At 36.8% G+C, this 19,586-nt stretch overlaps 1 protein-coding gene across 1 annotated transcript in view; it reads left to right on the forward strand.

The window, feature by feature from the left end:
• Positions 1-19,586, forward strand: part of sh3bgrl2 (SH3 domain binding glutamate-rich protein like 2) — a 51,566-nt gene that overhangs the window by 23,752 nt on the left and 8,228 nt on the right. Inside the window, exon 3 of the mRNA XM_028797724.2 lies at positions 19,155-19,235. Coding sequence (XP_028653557.1) covers positions 19,155-19,235 — 81 coding nt within the window. The remainder of the gene's footprint in view (positions 1-19,154; positions 19,236-19,586) is intronic.

Raw genomic sequence — 19,586 nt, forward strand, 5'->3', positions numbered from 1 at the left:
GAAAAAAAAAAACTATATGTCGAGAAACTTTATTCTCGACATTTCCACTTTAATCTCGATGCTTATGTCGAGATTAAAGTCGACATTTCTACTTTATTCTCGCCATTTATGTTGAGATTAAAGTCGACATTTCCACTTTATGCTCATAGTTTATTTTGTCATTAAAGTAGAATGACGTAAACTAAACTTCATCCTAAAATCAATGTTTAATTTTCTAGATTTTCTCAAACCCCGTCATAAGTTAATGTAGCACAGTTGTTAATCGCTATGCGCTTCTTAAACTGACTTCTTCAGTTCTTCAGAGGAGGCACAGGAAGCGATTGCCACACAGAATACATTCACTTCATGATATTCCTGCTCTCTGAAAATGTAGAATGCCAAGATAAATTTTCATGATGAAATGCATTAAAGCAGGTATTAAACATGCACGGTAGTGCTGCTCCCTCGCAGTAAGGGGTCCCCAGGTGTACGTTCAGTATAGAGAACTTTATGGCAGGTGTGACGAGGCTCCAAAAAACTGGATGTATGAATGGGTATCGCACAAGTTTAACTTAAATATTGGGTTTGTGATCTGGTGGTCGGAGACACGAACACAGAATTCAATGTATGTTCTTCTGAGCGGACTTTCTTTATTGCATGCGTGCTGTCTTTGTCTGATGAACCAAACCCCCAGTTCCTATCCTTCCTTTTTTTTCACATAACCAATCACCACACGATAAATGTCTGTGTGAAATTAAAACTAGTTATAAACTTAGACCACGGAGTGTTCAGAACTTTAAACATGTATAACGAAGATTTTTTTAATTATGCCATCCATTCTGGGTTGCACCCATCCCAGCAAGCATTGTGTCCGAGGCAGGAGCAAATCCTGAACAATATATATACAAGCGGGGTCAATATAGCGTAACAAAACCCCACATCCTACATGACTTTGAAAAAAACTGAAGCACGTCAAGTAAACCCACCAGAAAAACATGCAAATTCAAGGCAGGGAACACCCGGGACCCCCTTGCTGCGAAGCAGCAGTGCACCCTCCACACCACCGTGCCCCCACATGATTAATACATGCTTTAATGCATTTCATCATTAAAATGATATCAAGTATTTATCTTAGCATTCTAAATGTTCAGGAAGCAGGAATATCATGAAATTAATGTATTCTGTGTGGTGATCGTTGCCTGCGCCTCCTCTTGGTGCAAGAGGAAGTCAGTTTAAGAAGCACATAGTGATTAACATCGTTCGGGGAACACTTAACACAAAGCATTTAATGTGCTACATAACTTATGACAGGGTTTGAGAAAATCTAGTAAATTACATATTCATTTTAAGATGAACATGTCGACTTTACTCTCGATATAAACAGCGAGAATAAAGTAGAAATGTTGAGAATAAAGTCAACATGTCATCACACTATTAAACAGTACCCAGGTACATTACACAGTATTGAAAAAAATAAAATACTGCAAGCCAAGTTGTACTTGTTTTATTATCCAGTAGTATAGAAACAGTATTCACACATTTGAACATAATGGTCCACATCCGACCTTTTAAAACCAAAGTATCTCCAAACAGAAGACACGGCTCCTTTTTTCGGTAAAAGTTATTCTGTGTCATCATGTTCAACTTTATCGTCTGCTACAGCTTCAGTTTCAGAATGTTCTCTGTCCATTTTCACCTTTCAATACTTCCACTAATGCATGTACTCCGTTGCATGCATGTTTAGTGGTGCAACAGTGAAAAAGGTCCCCACTTAAACAGTTTCCCGCAACATTCCAAACGTTGTTTAGGCTATTTAAACTGGTGTTGCGGTATAAGAAAAATCCATATCATAACAAAAATAAAAAACGGTTTTTGTTATGAACCGGTATACCTCCCAGCACTATTCAGAATGTTGTGAAGTCTCTCTGCTAGCTGGTGATATGTGTCTAGTATCTCAAAACTGCTTTTCTCTTTGGATATTTATTGATAATATTTTTCAAATAAATTAGTCTATAATCGCGTCCATCCATTGTAATTTGTTTATACTTTATACTTTTAATGTGCATTAAGCATTATTTTAACAAATGTGATTGAAATACTGTGTGGTAGACAGTGATTTCCTCTCAAACTTTATTGATATGATTACATCAAACAAGCAGCGCGTTACCCATTGTATTAACTCATACCACTATATGATTAAAGGGATTCTGCTCTAAATCTTGTATTAGTGCTGAGTAAGAGAATTTCATTGTAATGATAATCATATCAATGCAGCTTCATGTCACCATACCAGCTTTACAAAAAGGTCTTGCTACATTGTCCATTACAGAAAAGGGAAATGTTAACCAATTACCTGCCAGTTAAATAACTGCTTAGATTGTTTCATAGAAATAGGTAAATCGCACTTGAATTTTTTAAGTTTTTTTTTTGGTGAAAGAGCCATTATCTGCTTTCTTGTTTATTATAGGTATTTTGTCTCTGCCATTACAGAACTATTTAAATTTAAATGCTACAAACCATAATTTTTACAAACTATTCTGATAGCCTTCATTGTATTCTCTTAAAATGTTTTAATGTTTTAATTACATATACTGTAATGTTAAATTTAATATTTCATTTAATATTTAATTTATTTTTCCATTCTCATACATATTACTTTTTTAAACAATAGTTTATCCAGTCCAAAGTATTTTGTGTTGTACTTCCAAGATGTCCAAGGAACAGTTGTGCAGAATGGATTAGTGGATTAGTGTGGGCTTTTGTAACGTATAACAAGCAGGTAGTGAAAGGGATGACTATGAAAGAGTAGTCAAACACTACTATGAACTCGTTAACCGAAACCAAATTGTAAAAGCAGGACTTATGAAGTCTTAAAGGCAAAGTTCAGTACTTTTCAAGTTAGTTTTTTTACGAATTATGGTATATATTCATTTAAAAATAGTGTCTTTTCTTGCAGTATAAGATTGGGTCTATTGAGGGATTGGTGCAAACATGAAAAAAGCTTAAATTTTCCACTTAAAAACACAAAACACTTGTGCAATTTATGCTTGATGTTTCGGAGCCATATTCTACCTATATGTAACTCTCGTCTTGGCAAGAAAACTCTATTATGGCAGAAATAAAGGTTAAAGTTCGGCAGCATATTGTGTAATTAGTAGGCAAGATAGTTCACATTCTGGCACTATGAGCCAGCTAGAAAAGAAATAGTGAGCAGTACAAGATTTATAAAAAAAATAAATAAATAAATGAAAAAAATAAAAATATATTAATGTAAGAAAATGTACAGGATGAGTATCCCTAATCCGAAAAGCCAAGGACCAGAAGTATTTTGAGTTGTGGGTATTTTCCAGTTTTTGGAAATGCAGCCAAGCTACATAAAATGACAACTCACTCATAAAATTCTTATACCGAGCCATTGTTATAGAGTGCGTTGACATGACAAACATTAAAGCCCAAAAAAGATGACTATGATGTATTGTCTGTATTTTTGAGCCAATCCTGTGTATTTGCACTGAAGAACTTTGTTTTTTTTTCTTCAGTTTATTATAGGCTATATGTTGTCACTTCCAAGGGAACTGGCCAGTAGGTCAGGAATGTCTCCGGCAAACCTTCAGTCCATGCTCGCTGTCCTAGAAGCCATTAACCAAATGAATGCTACGTTCATTTTTCATATGGTGTGAGTGCACATACATAAAACCTAACATGTTTTTGCCAACCTAAAAAGGCAATCTACAGCAATGTCTGGTTTTCCGAACATAATCAGAGCAATTTACTGCACTCCTATTGCAATAAAAGCACCAAGTGGTAGAGGTTTCAATTGTTCTTGGCAAAAAGCACCCAGGTTCCATAAATTCCTGGGTTGCCTTGCATGAACTGCACGTTTGAGATATCCCCAAAGTGGCCCAATCACTCGGAGGTCAGGAGATTGTGATGGCTACTCCAGCACCTACATTTTTTTTTTTTTGCTGTAACCACCGAAGTGTCAACTTGGCCTTGTGTTTTGGATCACTGTCAAGTTGGAAGATCCAAGTATGTCCCATGTACAGCTTCCGAACTGATGAATGCAAGTTGTCCTCCAATATTTTCCGGTAACATGCTGCATTCAACTTTCCATCAATTTTTACTAAGTTACCTGTGCCTCTGTAGATCACACACACCCAGAACATCAGAGATCTACTTCCATGCTTCACAGTAGTTATGGGTGCTTTTCATAATGGACTTTGTTGCATCCTCTCCAAATACAGTGTTTATGGTTGTGACCATAAAGTTAAACTTTGGTGTCATCACTCCAAAGTACTTTGTTCCAGAAGTTTTGAGGCTTGTCTAGATGCTGTTTGGCATATTATAAGTGGACAGTTTTGTGGCGTTGGCACAGTAAAGGCTTTTTTCTTGCCAATTTACCGTTCAACCCATTTTTGGTTTTGATTTTCTAATACAAAGGATGCAGGTCAAAGTGTTTTAGAAGATATCATTGAAATAGTTCCTTGCAAAGAAAAAAAATTAGATAAGAATAATCCTGCAACAGAGTATCCTTTAAGGCAAAAGACAGTAGACTGACTAGTATTTCCTAATCAAGAGCTTAAAGGTGTTGCTTTGATATTGGTTAAATGTGTCACTAATGTGTGACCAGGGTTCCTCTTCTGGGCTCAACCAAGTTGAGCACTACCACTCTGGGGTGAAGGAGTGCTGTCACTAGCAGTATCTTCCCTTTTTCCCACAGCCCAGAAAAGATGCCCAGTGAGGGCACTCGGCCCCAACTGTGATTCCCTGAATAAGACCTGTCCCTCCTGGTTGGGTCTCTATAAAAGGCGGCAGTCCCCTGAAGCCAGTGTCCATTTGTGACCCAGAGTTAAGACTAAACAGACCTTGTGAATGAGACTTAAGGAGTACAGAAACCTCTGTAGTGGCTGAATATTTCTCAGCCTCCCTCGTGTTGTGCTTTTGTGCAACCTTTTTGTTTTTTGCTGAAATTATTAAATGGGGTTAACAGGGTTGGTACTCCCTGCAATTCTGGCAGTTCTGAACTGGATCTTTACTGCCAGTCACAAATGTCATATTAAATGTTTATATTTATATATACTGAAGAGTTGCCCAGCTGGCCATAGGGACAAGGTTACCACCAGGTAAGTACAGGGCTGCCAAAAGCTCCACATTAGTCTTGCTGTACATATGCTGGTGTAGAAGTGCTAGAACATTTTCAAGATACAACATGTACGTGTTTTTGATGCTGCAGAAAGGGAGCCCCATCAGAAATGAAAAGGCCTGCTTATGCTGAAGCTGTTACTCAAAATTCTCCCATAATTCAAGAAACCAAAAGACCTGCAACATGCCAGAAACCGTTGACCCACTTCTTAATGAGACCAAGAATTTGTACGACTTGGATGAGGTCCCCACTTTGCCAGGACTAAAGAGTTATAATTTCTGTTTCTGTCAAAACAAGACTTATATCAGCTCTTTTTTGCTCTTTACACAGACGATAGCGCTGCTATATCTTCTTTGTGTAGCACAATTGAAAGAACTGCACATAATACTCAAAATACAATCTCACTAGTGCATCATATAGTCTGGACATCAGATCCCTTAGGTCATACTGCAATAATCTATTGCATATAAATGAACTTTTGTCTTTTAATCACTTCTGCTTGTCCAGATGGTCAAGATGTAGTGTTAATATAAACTCCTGTATATGGAGAGGTTGCTTCCTGTAAGACAATGACTCCCATCTAGTGTGTGCTGCTTAATGATGTTAATGATCCCCCAAGACAATAGTAATTTTAATTTCTCAACATTAATGGAATACAATTTTTGTAGGAAAGTTTTATAATGAGCAGCACTTTTAATCTCTTTTAATGTGTATGTATTGGATCATACAATGTTCCCATGATATAAAACTTTTTATTTAAAAGGTTTGTAGGGATATCATGGTTCACAAATTTTGTTTAATTTGTGTGTTTATTCTCTACTTTTTATGTCAGTTCATAACAAGAATCCATAGTTGGTTGCTTTATACCTCGGTTTACATCTAAGAAGCCAAAGGAGATTTGTTTCCTTAAGATATTTTCTTAAAGAAAACAAAGCCTTTTTCAAATTTAACTTTTTTGGCTATATGTGGTCCTCAAATAATGAAATGGAGATGATGACATTAATAGGCCTTGATGCACATTACAATTGCAAAATTGTCTAAATGGAAAAGATCTAATGGCTTACATTATGTCTTGTAACTCTGGTAAAATATCTGGGTCAGATCAGAACTTTTATACCAAATAGAAGATGCCATGGTATTCCCATATATCACATGTAAAATTTCTAATGCATTTAAAAAAAATGAAATCCGTAAAGACACATTATTAAGAAGCAGGCACATCAAAATGTATATACAGTATTTATACAATTAATTATACTTATGTTCATTAATATTTAAATGCCTTTTTAATTGTTTGATACAGATGACTAATTTATAAGCAAGCCTTTTAAAATCAAAATATTAAAATGTATGTTAATTTTAGCAATTCACCTTTAAAGCAAGGTCAGCTGTGATAAAAGATGTACTATGCCTTCATAAAACATGCATATTTCGTTAAGATAAGGAATCAAATAAAATGGTGGTTCAATGGTGGTTTTGCTTTCAACCAAAACAAATAAGTTTAGTTTCACAGTCTGTAGATTCAAACTTCCAGCAATAGAAATAAAGTAGATAATTATGAACTAGCCCACTTCTCTCTTACTAATAAGGGACATTTTTACTCATTATGCTTTTACTTTTTCCATATGTAGCCGAAGTATTGCAATAAGTTTGCAATTTTGTATTTCTGATTCTCATGGATTTCCACATTTTTGAACACATGAACTGCATTTGACAATTTTCTGGCAGAATGAAGTGTGTGTCTGAGACATTCATAACTTATGAAAGTATGAACTGACCATTATCAGATTAGATACTTTTATTAAAATAGTGAATCAACACAACAGTATTAATTGTGAGTAAACTGGGATCACTGTGACTTTTTTTTTTTTTCTCTCAAATGATTGGTGAAAATAACTGATTTGTCAGCAATACATCGCCCATCTTCACACTAATACCATGGTTAACTTCTGTCAAGTGGGCATTGATGTTGGTTTGGGTATTTATAAATCTGAATCACAGAGCATAGATTTGCTGCCAACTTTTCTAAAAAAAAGATTTAAGCAAAAACCTGTAATGTTCATTGGCAATTTTTAAAGTGCTTACACAGTGCAAGTGCCATTTAATGACAGATCAGTTGTAAAGTTGGATCACAAAACTGACTGGATTTTCCCAAGTATTTTTCAAAGTATACATTTTTAGTTGGTAGCAGCCACAAAAGGGTTTTCTAGATACTATGTATTTAAGATCATTTCTAATTAATTAATGGAAAGAAAAAAGAAAAATGATAGCTTGTAAGCATTAAAACAGATGTTTGTCTATAACATGTCATCTTGAGTTAGAATGTAACAATAAACACTAACAATACTGAAACTGTCTTAGAGAGAGGTGCAGGGGCTCATAGACCATCTGAATCCACTCAAGTACTTGCAAATTTGTTTTTAAAGGTTAATTTTTCTTTGTTTTAAATCTTAAATACGATTAAAAGCATAGTACTAAAGCAAAAATAGACCTTCCAAAATGACAGTCATTAAACTTAACTATTTCACAGATAAACACTCCTGCTATATATTGGTGCCCAAACATCTGTGGCACTTAAAGAGAATATGGAGATGTAAGTAATATTTATATTACAGACCTCATTGTAAAATGAATAATGCTTTTTCAATGTGGGCATTACTTAGTTTTAAGGTACACACTATATATAAATGGCACGGTAAACAAGGTATGGCCATTTATTTTGGGCAGTCCTGTGAGATGGATTTTTTTTTTTTTTTTTTTTTTTTTTAAAAGTATTTTTTCCTAGTTCTGCTGATGTGAAATGAATACTGGGCACCAGGTATAAATCTGGTGACATAGTACAACAGGCTCAGATTAGTAAACAAAGCAATGCAATATCGTTCATGCAATGTCATTTCATACAAATATATAAATATTCAATTTAAGTACAATAAAAGAAAAACAGACGGAACAGGTCTTTGCAATCTGCCACAACTGTTAATTTATATCAATAACTATAATGCATTTTACAAAATTAGCCAGTGGACCCTTATGAACGTAAAGCCATTTTCTTGTTCACAAAAGGCTCCTTTAATAGACAGTTTGTTTTTGCACCATCCAATAAGACACTGACCTCCTCTATTTAGGCTGTTTAGAATTTGTTAATAATCATACTAACAAATTACATGTTATACGCAAACTTGATAATTGTTTGTGCCATGTTTGGCAACACAATCCTGAATAAACTCAGAAAATGACAAGAGCCACAAGCATGCACTGCTAGGTTGCCCTGCTATGGTAAGTAATTCAGTTAGACGTGGATACCCCTAGCCTGCCACTATTATTTGTATTCAGGAAGACATAGTTATGCAGGATACTGTTTAGGCACTAAGCATTATTACTAGCTTCAGAGGGATGTTGGTGTTGAATGCCAAGGTAAAGACATTTTGGGTTAGTTGTGCATAGATGGCTTCTGAGACTGCATTGGATTCAATATGCATGGTACGCAAGGAGATGTGAATGCTGTGTGTCTGCTAAGCTGCATTTGTTATGTTATGATAAACCACTCTAAGCAGATGATGAAGGGGATGAGTGCCTCATGGTTTGTAGTTATTCAAACAAGTGAATAGAATTCTTCAACTCTGAACCAATTGTGGTTATCTTGAAGTTAGTGAGGATGGTAAATTAAGTAGGGAACTTACTTAAGATGTTACAGAAGATTCCTACCAGCTGATCAACACATGGCCTGAGTGTGCAGATGTAAATGCAGTCTGGACCTGCAGCTTTCATGAGTGAATGTACCTGCTCATCAATGGTCTGTTCACTTTCTCCATTGAAACCATAAGAACCTGGTTGCCTGGAGAAGCTGTGGTTTTGTGAGCTATTAGTGAGCTGCATGTTCATGATAAGAAAGAAGATGAGTAAATCATTAGTGATGAATTTGGCTTAATAAATGTATCTTTCTTTGTATTGCAGCAGTTTTCACACTACACAAAAAGTAAAAGATAAAGCAAGTGATTTTCATTTGAAGTACTCCTGAAAATAAATGCTGTTTTCAAAGACCATTCAGTTAATAAACAGTATACATTTTAATGGTTACAAAAACATCAAAATTAACATGTTGTTCTTATCAGTGGTCTCAGAGCTTAATCTCTCATGTTCCTTCCTAGTGCCATGCCCTGGTCCAAAAGTTTTTTTTTTCTCTGTCTGATTGATTAGTGTGTCTGAGCTGCTAATGCGTATGTGAGGTTCTGTTCTAATATTTTACCATTCTGAATGTTATTTAATTATTGATAGTTTTCCTACCAGACTTATTCTCTACTTTGCACTTACCTTCTGTTGAAATCTATTTTTGATCCAATAACATTTGAATAACTATACAATTTACATAGTCCTTATCTGCCTAATAAAGTAAATGTTGCTCAGCATATCAAACATTAATATGCACTTTATCTTGTGCATACAATTGTTTTCTTATTTCATTGTTTTAGCTTTGAATGTCAAAAATTAAACAAGTGAATGCTGGTCTATTTTTGTCAGTTATTATTTACCTTCACTTACATTTTGAAATGCTATATGGCTTTTTTGTTTTCATGGATGGCACAGTGGAACACTGGTTAGTATTGCTTTGCCACAACTCTAGTGGCCCAGTCACTTTCATGGTAGAGTTTATAATATTCTGTCAGTGTTTTTTGTTTGTCACTGTGGTTTCCTCCTGTAACACAGCTGTGTAGGTCAGTTCTGAAGATGTTAAATTGGCCCAGTATGATGGAGTACTGGGTGTAATTGTGCCCTGTGGTGGACTGCCACCCCCATCTCCACAGTTGGTTTCAACTGCGAACTATGCAAGGCTGATTAATGACTTGTGTTTGTTTTTGTCTCTGTATACCCCTTTTTTTTATTCCTACAGTGGAACCTCGGTAAACAAACTTAATCGATTCCGTGACTCTGTTTGCTAACCAAAACATTCGCTACCAAAGCAATTTTTCCCATTGAAATTAATGTAAATACAATTAATCCGTTCCAGCCTCAGAAATTTTGTAATTTTATTTTTTTAAGGGTTTTTCTGTGATGAAAAATATAGAAAAAAATGTATATATCATTAGTACAAACAAATAAACTAAATTACATAAAAGAGCACTGTATTTATCTTGTTTGTCGTATTTGGTGGCATAGGTGGATGGCGGAGGAAGAGGAGAAGGAAGCTACTGTTTTGAAGGGGAATCCCCCTCCATAAAAATATCGGGTAGCGCTGATTCAGGTGTTGTTTCACGTCGCGATTCCTTTTCTTTGGGCACAAGAAAGCGATCTAATAAGATCTGAACGGAAGAGGCTGCGATATGCCAGTTTAGCAGCTGAAGCAGAGGGGCGAGGCTGGAACGTCAAAGTGTGGCCAGTGGAGGTGGGATGCAGAGGGTTTGTAGCCAGTTCCACCACGAGGCTATTGAAGGAAGTAGGGATCAGAGGGCAGGCTCAACGGAAGGCAATTAAAGAGCTTGCCACTGTAGCGGAACGGAGCAGTCACTGGCTGTGGCTGAAACGTAGGGACTTAACATGGGCTGCCAATTGATCGAGTGGTGTCACCATGCTACATACACCCGGGCCTGATCAACCAGGGGTGGGCCAACCCCGGCGGAGGGTGTCTTGTGATAAGCGGCCGAAAAACCCAATGAAGTCGGGGCACACAACTGAAGATGTGTCGCATTGGTTTCACCACACAATTCTGTGGCAAATTTCACTCCATTCAAGATGACTTCTCCTTTCAACTGTTGTGCTGAAGAATTAGGGATTTTAACCACTAGCCCTAGTAAGAATCCTTTGTCTTTTTTCTTTGCTGCAGAATTTTTCTAAAATGCGATATTGCATTGTCATTCATTATGTTAATTGCCCTATTAGCCACAACTTTGTTAGGGTGGTGCTTCTCAATAAATTCCTGCACATCATTCCACTTATTGCAAATTTCCTTTATCTGAGCACTGGTAATTTCCTCTCTAATCTCCTCTTCCTCTGACGAATGCTCTTCCTGTAAGGCTTTCACCTGTTCTTCCTGTAAGGCAACCAGCTCTTCTGTGGTTAGTTCATCTCGATGGTCCTCTATCAACTCCTCCACGTCAGCATCACTGACCTCTAATCCCATACTCTTACCAGTGGACACGATTTCAGTCACTACTTCGGCAGAGCTCTCTGCTTCAAATCCCTGGAAGTCTCGGACACAGCTTGGCCAAAGTTTCCTCCAGGCAGATTGCAATGTGCGGGAAGAGACCTCACTCCAGGCTTTGTCAATGAGGTTGATGCAGTGGAGGATGTTAAAGTGCTCCTTCCAAAAAACTCGAAGGGTCAAATCAGTGTCATTAATGACCTGGAAACACCTGGAAAACAGTGACTTCGTGTATAGCTGCTTGAAATTGGAAATGACCTGCTGATCCATCGGTTGCAGTAATGGAGTAGTATTGGGTGGAAGATATTTGACATTGATGAAGTCATACTCTATATCCAGGTCTTCCTCCAAATCTGGTGGATGCGCAGGAGCATTATCCATTAAGAGAAGACATCTAATAGGAAGATTCTTTTCCTGAAGATAATTTTTGACAGTTAGGACAAACACTTCTGTCAGCCAATCCAACAATAAGGTCCGAGTTACCCATGCCTTGCTATTTGCCCTCCATTGTACAGGCAGTTTAGACTTTTTCACATTATTGTGCCTAAAGACGCGGGGATTTTCAGCGTGGTAGACTAAAAGTGGCTTAACCTTAAAGTCACCACTTGCATTAGCGCAAAATAAAAGTGTAAGCCTGTCTTTCATAGGCTTGTGTCCGGGTAGTGCCTTCTCCTCTTGGGTGATGTACGTTCTTCTGGGCATTTTTTTCCAGAATAACCCTGTCTCATCGCAGTTAAACACTTGATGCGAGACGTAGCCTTCACTTTCAACAAACTCCGCAAATTCATCCACAAATGCTTTTGCTGCTGTTTCATTTGAACTTGCAGCCTCTCGGTGCCTTATAACACTATGAATTCCACTTCAGTGGCAAAAATTATCAAGCCACACTCTACTCACTTTAAAGTCTCGCTCGTTGGCACTTGTACTGGGTGTTTCGATCAACAAATCACTGTGTAACTGCTTAGCCTTTTCACAAATTATTGTTTCGCTAACACTATCTCCAGCCAGCTGCTTTTCATTTATCCAAATTAGCAGCCGTTTTTCCACTTCTTCTAGCACTTTAGACCTTTGTTTCGTTAACACAGTCACTCCTTTAGCCACTTCAGCCACCTTAAATGCCTCTTTGTTCTTTAGAATTGTACAGACCGTCGATTTCGGCATGTTGTATTCCTTTGCGATGTCGGAAACATGAATGCCATTCTCGTTTTGCTATAATTTCTTTCTTTACTGCTACACTAACACGTTTCCTACTGCCACTGTCATTAACACGTTTCTCTTTCTTAGGTGCCATAATGAGTAAATATGCAAATAAAAAATAACATTGAAACTGAAAAAATAACAAAGTAACGTTAGTGAATGCAACACTCAGAAAAGCAATGTTTACAGCAAGCACGTCAAAGCACAAATGAGCACGAACGCACAAAAACTGGTCTCTGCTTGCATTCGTTAGCCAAATTTCGGTCGTTAACCAAGACAAAAATTGTTCAAAATAAAAGTTTGTTAACTAATTTGTTTGTTAAGTAGTGCGTTCTTTAACCAAGGTTCCACTGTATTTGTTATTGCCTTTCAATTTTGTTCTTGTAACATCATAGAAACACATTTGTATTTTATTTCAGGTTTTTACTTTTTGCCCTGATGTGTTGTTTTTTGTTTTTTTTTTTATTAATTTTTTTTTTAATTGTTCTCAGTGTTTTTTAGTGGATGCTATTTGTTTTGACATTGTAGGTGCAGTACATGGCTGGATAAAGTGTGCTCACCCGTGCCCGTGCATTTGCATTTAAAATAAGGTATCATGTACAATGAGAGAACAATTGGTTACACACTTATGCTTAAACAGCAACCAGAAAAGGCATTTTAGTGACAGAAAATCAGATTCTGAATCATATCTAATAATATGAATAAAGATGTATAATGAAATCTGTGTACTGACTCTTATACTACTAACCGTTCTACTTCTGACTCATAAATAAACTAATACTCTTGTACACCCTCTGCTTCTCATAAAATAATTTTCTGGAACTTCCATCCTCTTACACTGAACACATTAACTGCCTTGTGCCGCATGACAGCAGCATAGGCTACAGCTGCCTACAAACCTTTTATGGGATAAATGAGTTCAGAAAATGGATAGATATTATCACAAATTTAATGTTTATTATAATTAAGTAGGTCCATATTTCAGAAGTCTATACTTTGGTGTAAAAGTAATGTTTTAATGCTTTCATTATCAAATTGGTAAATACTTAGCAAGAGTGACTAAATGTTTATCTGGTAATTGTTTACACTTGTGATGAAAAGATTAGTGTTCTTGAATAGCAAGGTTTTTATGGAACTGACCGGCTTTATATGAGAGAGATCCTCATAGTCAGAAGTCTAATCATTTGAGCACTGCACATGGGGCATGGACCGGAGTTCACATCCTGGAAGGCCAGTAGGCATGCACTGTAAATCAAGTGGTGATGAGCAACAGACCCTGTTTGCACTTCCTAAATATGATGGGAAGCTTTTCTGCAAAGCTAAACTAGCACTACAGGATATTGGTGTGCCAGCATTGGGCTTAAGGCAAGAAACAACTTTGGATGGGTGTTTCCAGCTGGCAGATGAAGAGCTAGTACTTGGCTATATTAGAGTAGTTGAAAGAGATAAGAGTTCCCATAAAAAAGTAATTACATTGGCTTTTGGTTCATTGTCTTGACCTCTTCAACAAATCTAAAGCTAAAGTCAACAGATATTATATACTTTACTTGGTTAGATATGCAAGAACAAGTTATGTTTTGAAGATTGTGAAATTAGAATGAAAAGAAACAAAAGGAAACTGTAGTAAAAGCAAATAACTTGATTTGTCTATGCTGTGGTGTGCTGAACTGGTAATATCACTTCAGGAGAAACCCACTGACTCAACAAGCTAGTTAAAAGGACAGGATCAGTTATGGGACACACTCTGAACCCCCTGGAGGTAGATGGCAAGTGAGAATTAAAACAAAACTGTGTAGAATAATGAACACAACCTCTCTCTGACACACAGACACCAAGTACTTTTAGCCAACACATTATTCAGAAGAAGTGTGACAAAAATGCTACTGGGACACCTTTTATACATTTATTATTTTCTTTTATATATTAATTATATATATTTAAAAATCTTCTGGAAAAGTTCATTTTCTCTCTGGGGACAAATAAAATTCTATCATTATATGGTACATACATTTCTATACAATAAGAGTATATTGTAAAATAAATATTTCACCACAAAAATGCTGAGCTATATAAAAATGATTGAGAACTTTTTTCCTTACTATATAGTCTCTATGAAGCTTTAGTATCATTTTAACTTTAATTAATGGTGGATGTTCCTAGCTTTATACAGTATTAGCTGTATCTGCAATACTGGGATTATAAATAACACAATCAATACAATTTAAAACATATTATACAGACTATGTGGCTGCAGCCTAGAGTGCATTAACAGTATGTACTGTATTAAATTTGAAATGTTGGCCCTTTACTTATTTTCTCCGTTCATCTTCGTCCTCACTTCTCTGAGTATCACAATAGTTAAACTTGTGTCCTTTATCTAGTAAGACTTGTTGAAATGAGGCCAAAGTGGTTTATCTTGAGTTATTCTTATAAATGCGAATAAGAAAAGAAAAATGTTACAAAATTAGATTGTATTACTAAGAGCTCATCACCCACAGGGTGAAAAATGAGAATAGGTTGAAGTGCTAGCTGAACAATAGGCAAGAGTGAAATTGATTCTGGTATTCTAAACCTTGGCAAAAGAAGCTGACTTTTTTAAACATGGAATGTAACCTCTGGTGGAGCCTGAGCTGCACCTTATTTCCGAGTGCAAAAAATAGTCTCTATATAATGTTAGACTTGTACCTACACAAAGCATTGGCTCTGAAGTCTGACATCTTGATTGAGAGTGACCTCTCTCCTACTCTGCATTTGCCTCACAGGAGAGTCCCTGGGCAGGTATGGGAATTCTTAAAGGCCTCCACATTATTGCCATACAATTGGACTTTGCCCAGGTGGAAGAGAGGGTTGCCTCGGTGCATCTTTATGTTACAAAGAGGAGAACTTGACTATTTGAATAATTGTTTTATCTACTGGGAGACTTCAGCACTCCGGTTAGGAGTGGTGGAGATACAGTTTGTGATTCAGAGAAATGGATGGCCTGCTCTGAAATCAGGTGGTGAATTGTTTCCATCGTAGTCAGTGTTGATGGAAGCCAATTTGGAGCCCTAGGCAGGGAGGAGGACGGTTTCCATAGTGGTTAGTCAGTATTAGACTTGGACGATCAGGGGGTGCACACCTTCAGTTACTTAATTGGCACCTCCTCTGTGTACATAACGAGGACTTTCAAAAACCGCCCCTTAATTTTTTATTTATTTTTTTTTCCTTTCTTCAAATTGCCCCTAATGGATTGACTGGCTTAGGCTGTAATCGCCATTTCCAATTTTGTGGTGTTGCATCATTTGCAGACCCCGGCAAGATGATGCCCTGTGGTGCTACCCATGTCTCCCATACTAAAATCTGCCATTAGTCCTAGACATGAGTTGTCCACAATAAAATACCAACACAACCAAGCTGGACACCAAAAGTGAAGTGCAATGTGCAGAGGAAAAAGATGTGCAGCGACAAATTCACACAGCTAGTAAAGATTCATTGTACTGTGCATTTTATAGTGACACAAACAAAAATTGCAAATCAAAACCCTATACAGTATACAGAAATGCATCTGCATATTGCATCATAACAAAATACAATACCTAAAGGTGAACGCTAGTTAGACTTTTAGCAGTTTGTGCAAAATTTGGCACTATATGTTGCACAGTATGGTTACTCTTTAGTTTAGTTTACATGGTAATGTTTTGTCTGTCCATTTGCAGTTTGTTAATGGAGGTAAAGAACGCACAGTACAGTGATGCCTTAGTAGTTGTACATATTTTTGGATGCATTGATTTTTTTCCACTACACATTTGTAACTAAGATCTTTGGTCCCACATGATTTTGTCACCAAAATGAGATTATTGAATAGGGTAACAGGGCTTACTCTTTATTGCAAGGTGGCAGATCTTGCAGAAGAACCACAGTTTCTCTAGAACAGGGGTTCTTAACCTTTTGATGACTCCAGACCCCCCAGTGGATTGTCCAATATGGTCCCATACCCCCTTTACTTAACTGTCGAAATAATCATCACCATTCCTTATATTAGTTGCCAGTATGATTTCCAAATATGTCAACAGCTTGAATTTACTGTACTTTAAGATATGGATAGCTAGGAAGAGAACATGAAATAAAATCATAAGCATTGATAACTTTTATCATATTTATTTACAAAAAGCAAAATTAAAAAATGACAAATGTACAAACAGCTACAACTATTTTACAGTATAACTTTGATTCACCTATTTCAGATTATAAACCAATAATTTTACTTCTTACAGTTGAGTATTACACACAAGAAGAAAACAAACTTTAAATGTGCAAGTTTTTTCAATATCTCGACCACATAACACAGACTTTCACTAATCTAGTGAGATATTTGCTGTTGTTTTTATGCAATCAAAGCATGGAATTGGGGTACAGTTACAGGCAAAGCTACTCGCATGTCATCTGACACATCAAGTCAATTTCTCCACTTTGATTTCAGATTTAATAATGCAGAGAATCCTGTTTCACAGTGATGTGTAGTTGTGAAGGGAACCAAAACCTTAATTGCCTTCATTGTCAAGCTTGGGTAAGCTGGGATTTGCTCACACCAAAACTGCTTGACATCCATCCCAGCCCTTTCGAAATTAGCTTTCATTCTTGGGTCTTCTTTGAATTCAATGAAATCATCCTTTGCTGAATCGTTATCACTCAGTCTCGATATATCAAATGAAAAATGGTTTTGTATCCAAATGGATTCCATGCTAAGATCATCAATATCTGGAAAGTAACCCTCAAATTTTGTACTTAGAACTTCCAAATGATTTTTGACTTCTTGAAGTATTTCTACAGGTAGTGTTTTACCATCCCCAATAAGGATATTGTCAAGGATTGGAACGTTTGCCAGGTTTCCGCTTTCAACAAGGCAACGACAGATTCAAGAATTTCATTCAGAAGTTCTACTACACGCTTGAAAACACGGCCACAACTCCGCAAACGTACCTCTGTGTGGTACAGTAACACACTGTGTTCCGCTTCAATTTCATCACAGAATTTTTGAAATAATCGATGGTTCAATGAATGTCCACGAATAAAGTTGACTGTTTGCACAACTATTCCCATCACTTCTTTAAGTTTCTTTGGCAATGTTTTGGATACCAGAGCTTGGCGATATAGAACACAGTGTGTACAGAGCACATGTGGAGCTTTCTTGTTGACCATAGCAACGAATCCAGATTTTTTTGCCAATCATGGTAGGAGCACCATTTGTACAAATAGACCCAATCAAATCCCATGCCAGCTCATGGCGATCAAAGAACGATTGGATCAACTTGAATACGTCAACTGCTTTGGTGGTTGTTTCGAGTCGTTCACAGAATAAAAACTCTTCCTTGATGTTCTTTTTATGTACATAGCGTAGAAAAACAAACAATTGACTGTGGTTTGAAACATCAGTTGATTCATCAATATGCATGCTGATTTTTGCAGGACTTTGTTTAATCTTGCTGACAACTTGGGTTATGTCCTGACTCATGTTTTTAATTCTCTGGTGTACAGTGTTGTTGGACAAGGACACCCGACTCAATTGCTTCACGGCATCCTCTCCCAGCACAATTTTTGCCATCTCTAGCGCACAAGGTTTCACGAGGGTCTCCCCAATCATGTGGGGCTTCTTTTCTTTGACAATCATGTACGAAACTTTGTAGGAGGCTTCCAAAAAAGGTTTTCCAAGAGCAGCAAACCCATATGATGAAAGAGTTGCTTTCTGATCATAACGAACTCTTCTCAATTTAAAAGCATCAATCAATGTACCAACATGATTACTGTGTTTGCTTCGTGATGTTCCCTCAGTCCTGATGGCTTCAGTCTTCCATTGCTCATTACCAAATTGCAAATCATGCATTGGGGTCTTTCAGTTCCATCTCGGTCTGTCACACAGGTGAAGCCAAAACCAACATACGAATCATTCTAGTTCTGTTTTTTGACAGACATTTTGCAGAAAATCTGTAAAAGGAAAAGAGAAAAACTGCAAAAAGCACTATGTACACAATGGTAGTCAAATACAGAATGAAGGGCGGCGCACAGTCGCCACCTTTATATACAGTGCAAAACGCTATTCTAGAGTCTTCGAGATACATACATTGCCAATAAACGAGTAAATATACGCTTGTTCAGTAAATATATTTATTAAATTTAAATATTAAAATTAAAACGTTTTAAATTTAAAATTAAAGTTGTAGTAAATATACACGTGTAAAATTAAATACAAGCATTTGCAGGAAATGTTGAATGTTCTCGAAGACTCTATCGCGTTCCATTCACGTACTACCAAAGTATAAATTAATACATTAAATAAAATAAATACCAGTATCCTGAGATCGAGTCCCACACCCCCAGCATTTGGTTCCCGGATACTCCCGGTTAAGAACCCCTGCTCTAGAACAAGAGGAGCCAGTTGGAATGCTTAGGCATTTTGTGATACCCCCTGGGTATCTCCCATAGGAAATATACAAGGCATAGCCCACTGGGAGAAGACTGAAGGGAAGACCTAGGACACACTGAAAGGATTAGCGAAATTTGCTCTGGAGGTCTGGTGAGCCCAACACTTAGCATGTTGCAACCGCAGTCCTGTCTTTCTGGGTATTTTTAATTATCATAATGTGAAGGAACAAAATGAAGAAGGGAAATTGTATATTAGACTACTGCATCAAAAAATTTTTTGTGTGTTCTTTCTATTTTTAGGATTATGATGCTTTCTTTGAATCTAAGGAGAATAACACTGTCAACTCATTTTTAAGACTGAATGCACACTTGCCGGTCAAGGTAACTTACATTCCATTACTGAAATTGTTTTAGTGCACTGAAGTTAGTCTCAAAAAGCTTAAGCCCTAATGTTCCTTCCTGATGCTGTCCCTTGGTCCTTTTTTATTGATTAGTGTGTTTGAACCGCTTGTGTGCATGTGATGCTCTCTTCTCATATTTTACTATTCTTTTTTTGTGATCAAATTTTTATTTATTCTCCATTAATACAAGTGGACAGTCAAATGTTTCAAATAACAAATGTGTAAACAACCAATACATATTTTACCATTGTCTCATATAGGTCTTAGGAAGTTCTGTTAAACTGTAGATGTCCATTTCCCTTTGCTTTTTTGATTTGTGCATTATAGCTTG

Source organism: Erpetoichthys calabaricus, chromosome 3 (genome assembly GCF_900747795.2).
Source record: "Erpetoichthys calabaricus chromosome 3, fErpCal1.3, whole genome shotgun sequence".
Classification (NCBI taxonomy): domain Eukaryota; kingdom Metazoa; phylum Chordata; class Cladistia; order Polypteriformes; family Polypteridae; genus Erpetoichthys; species Erpetoichthys calabaricus.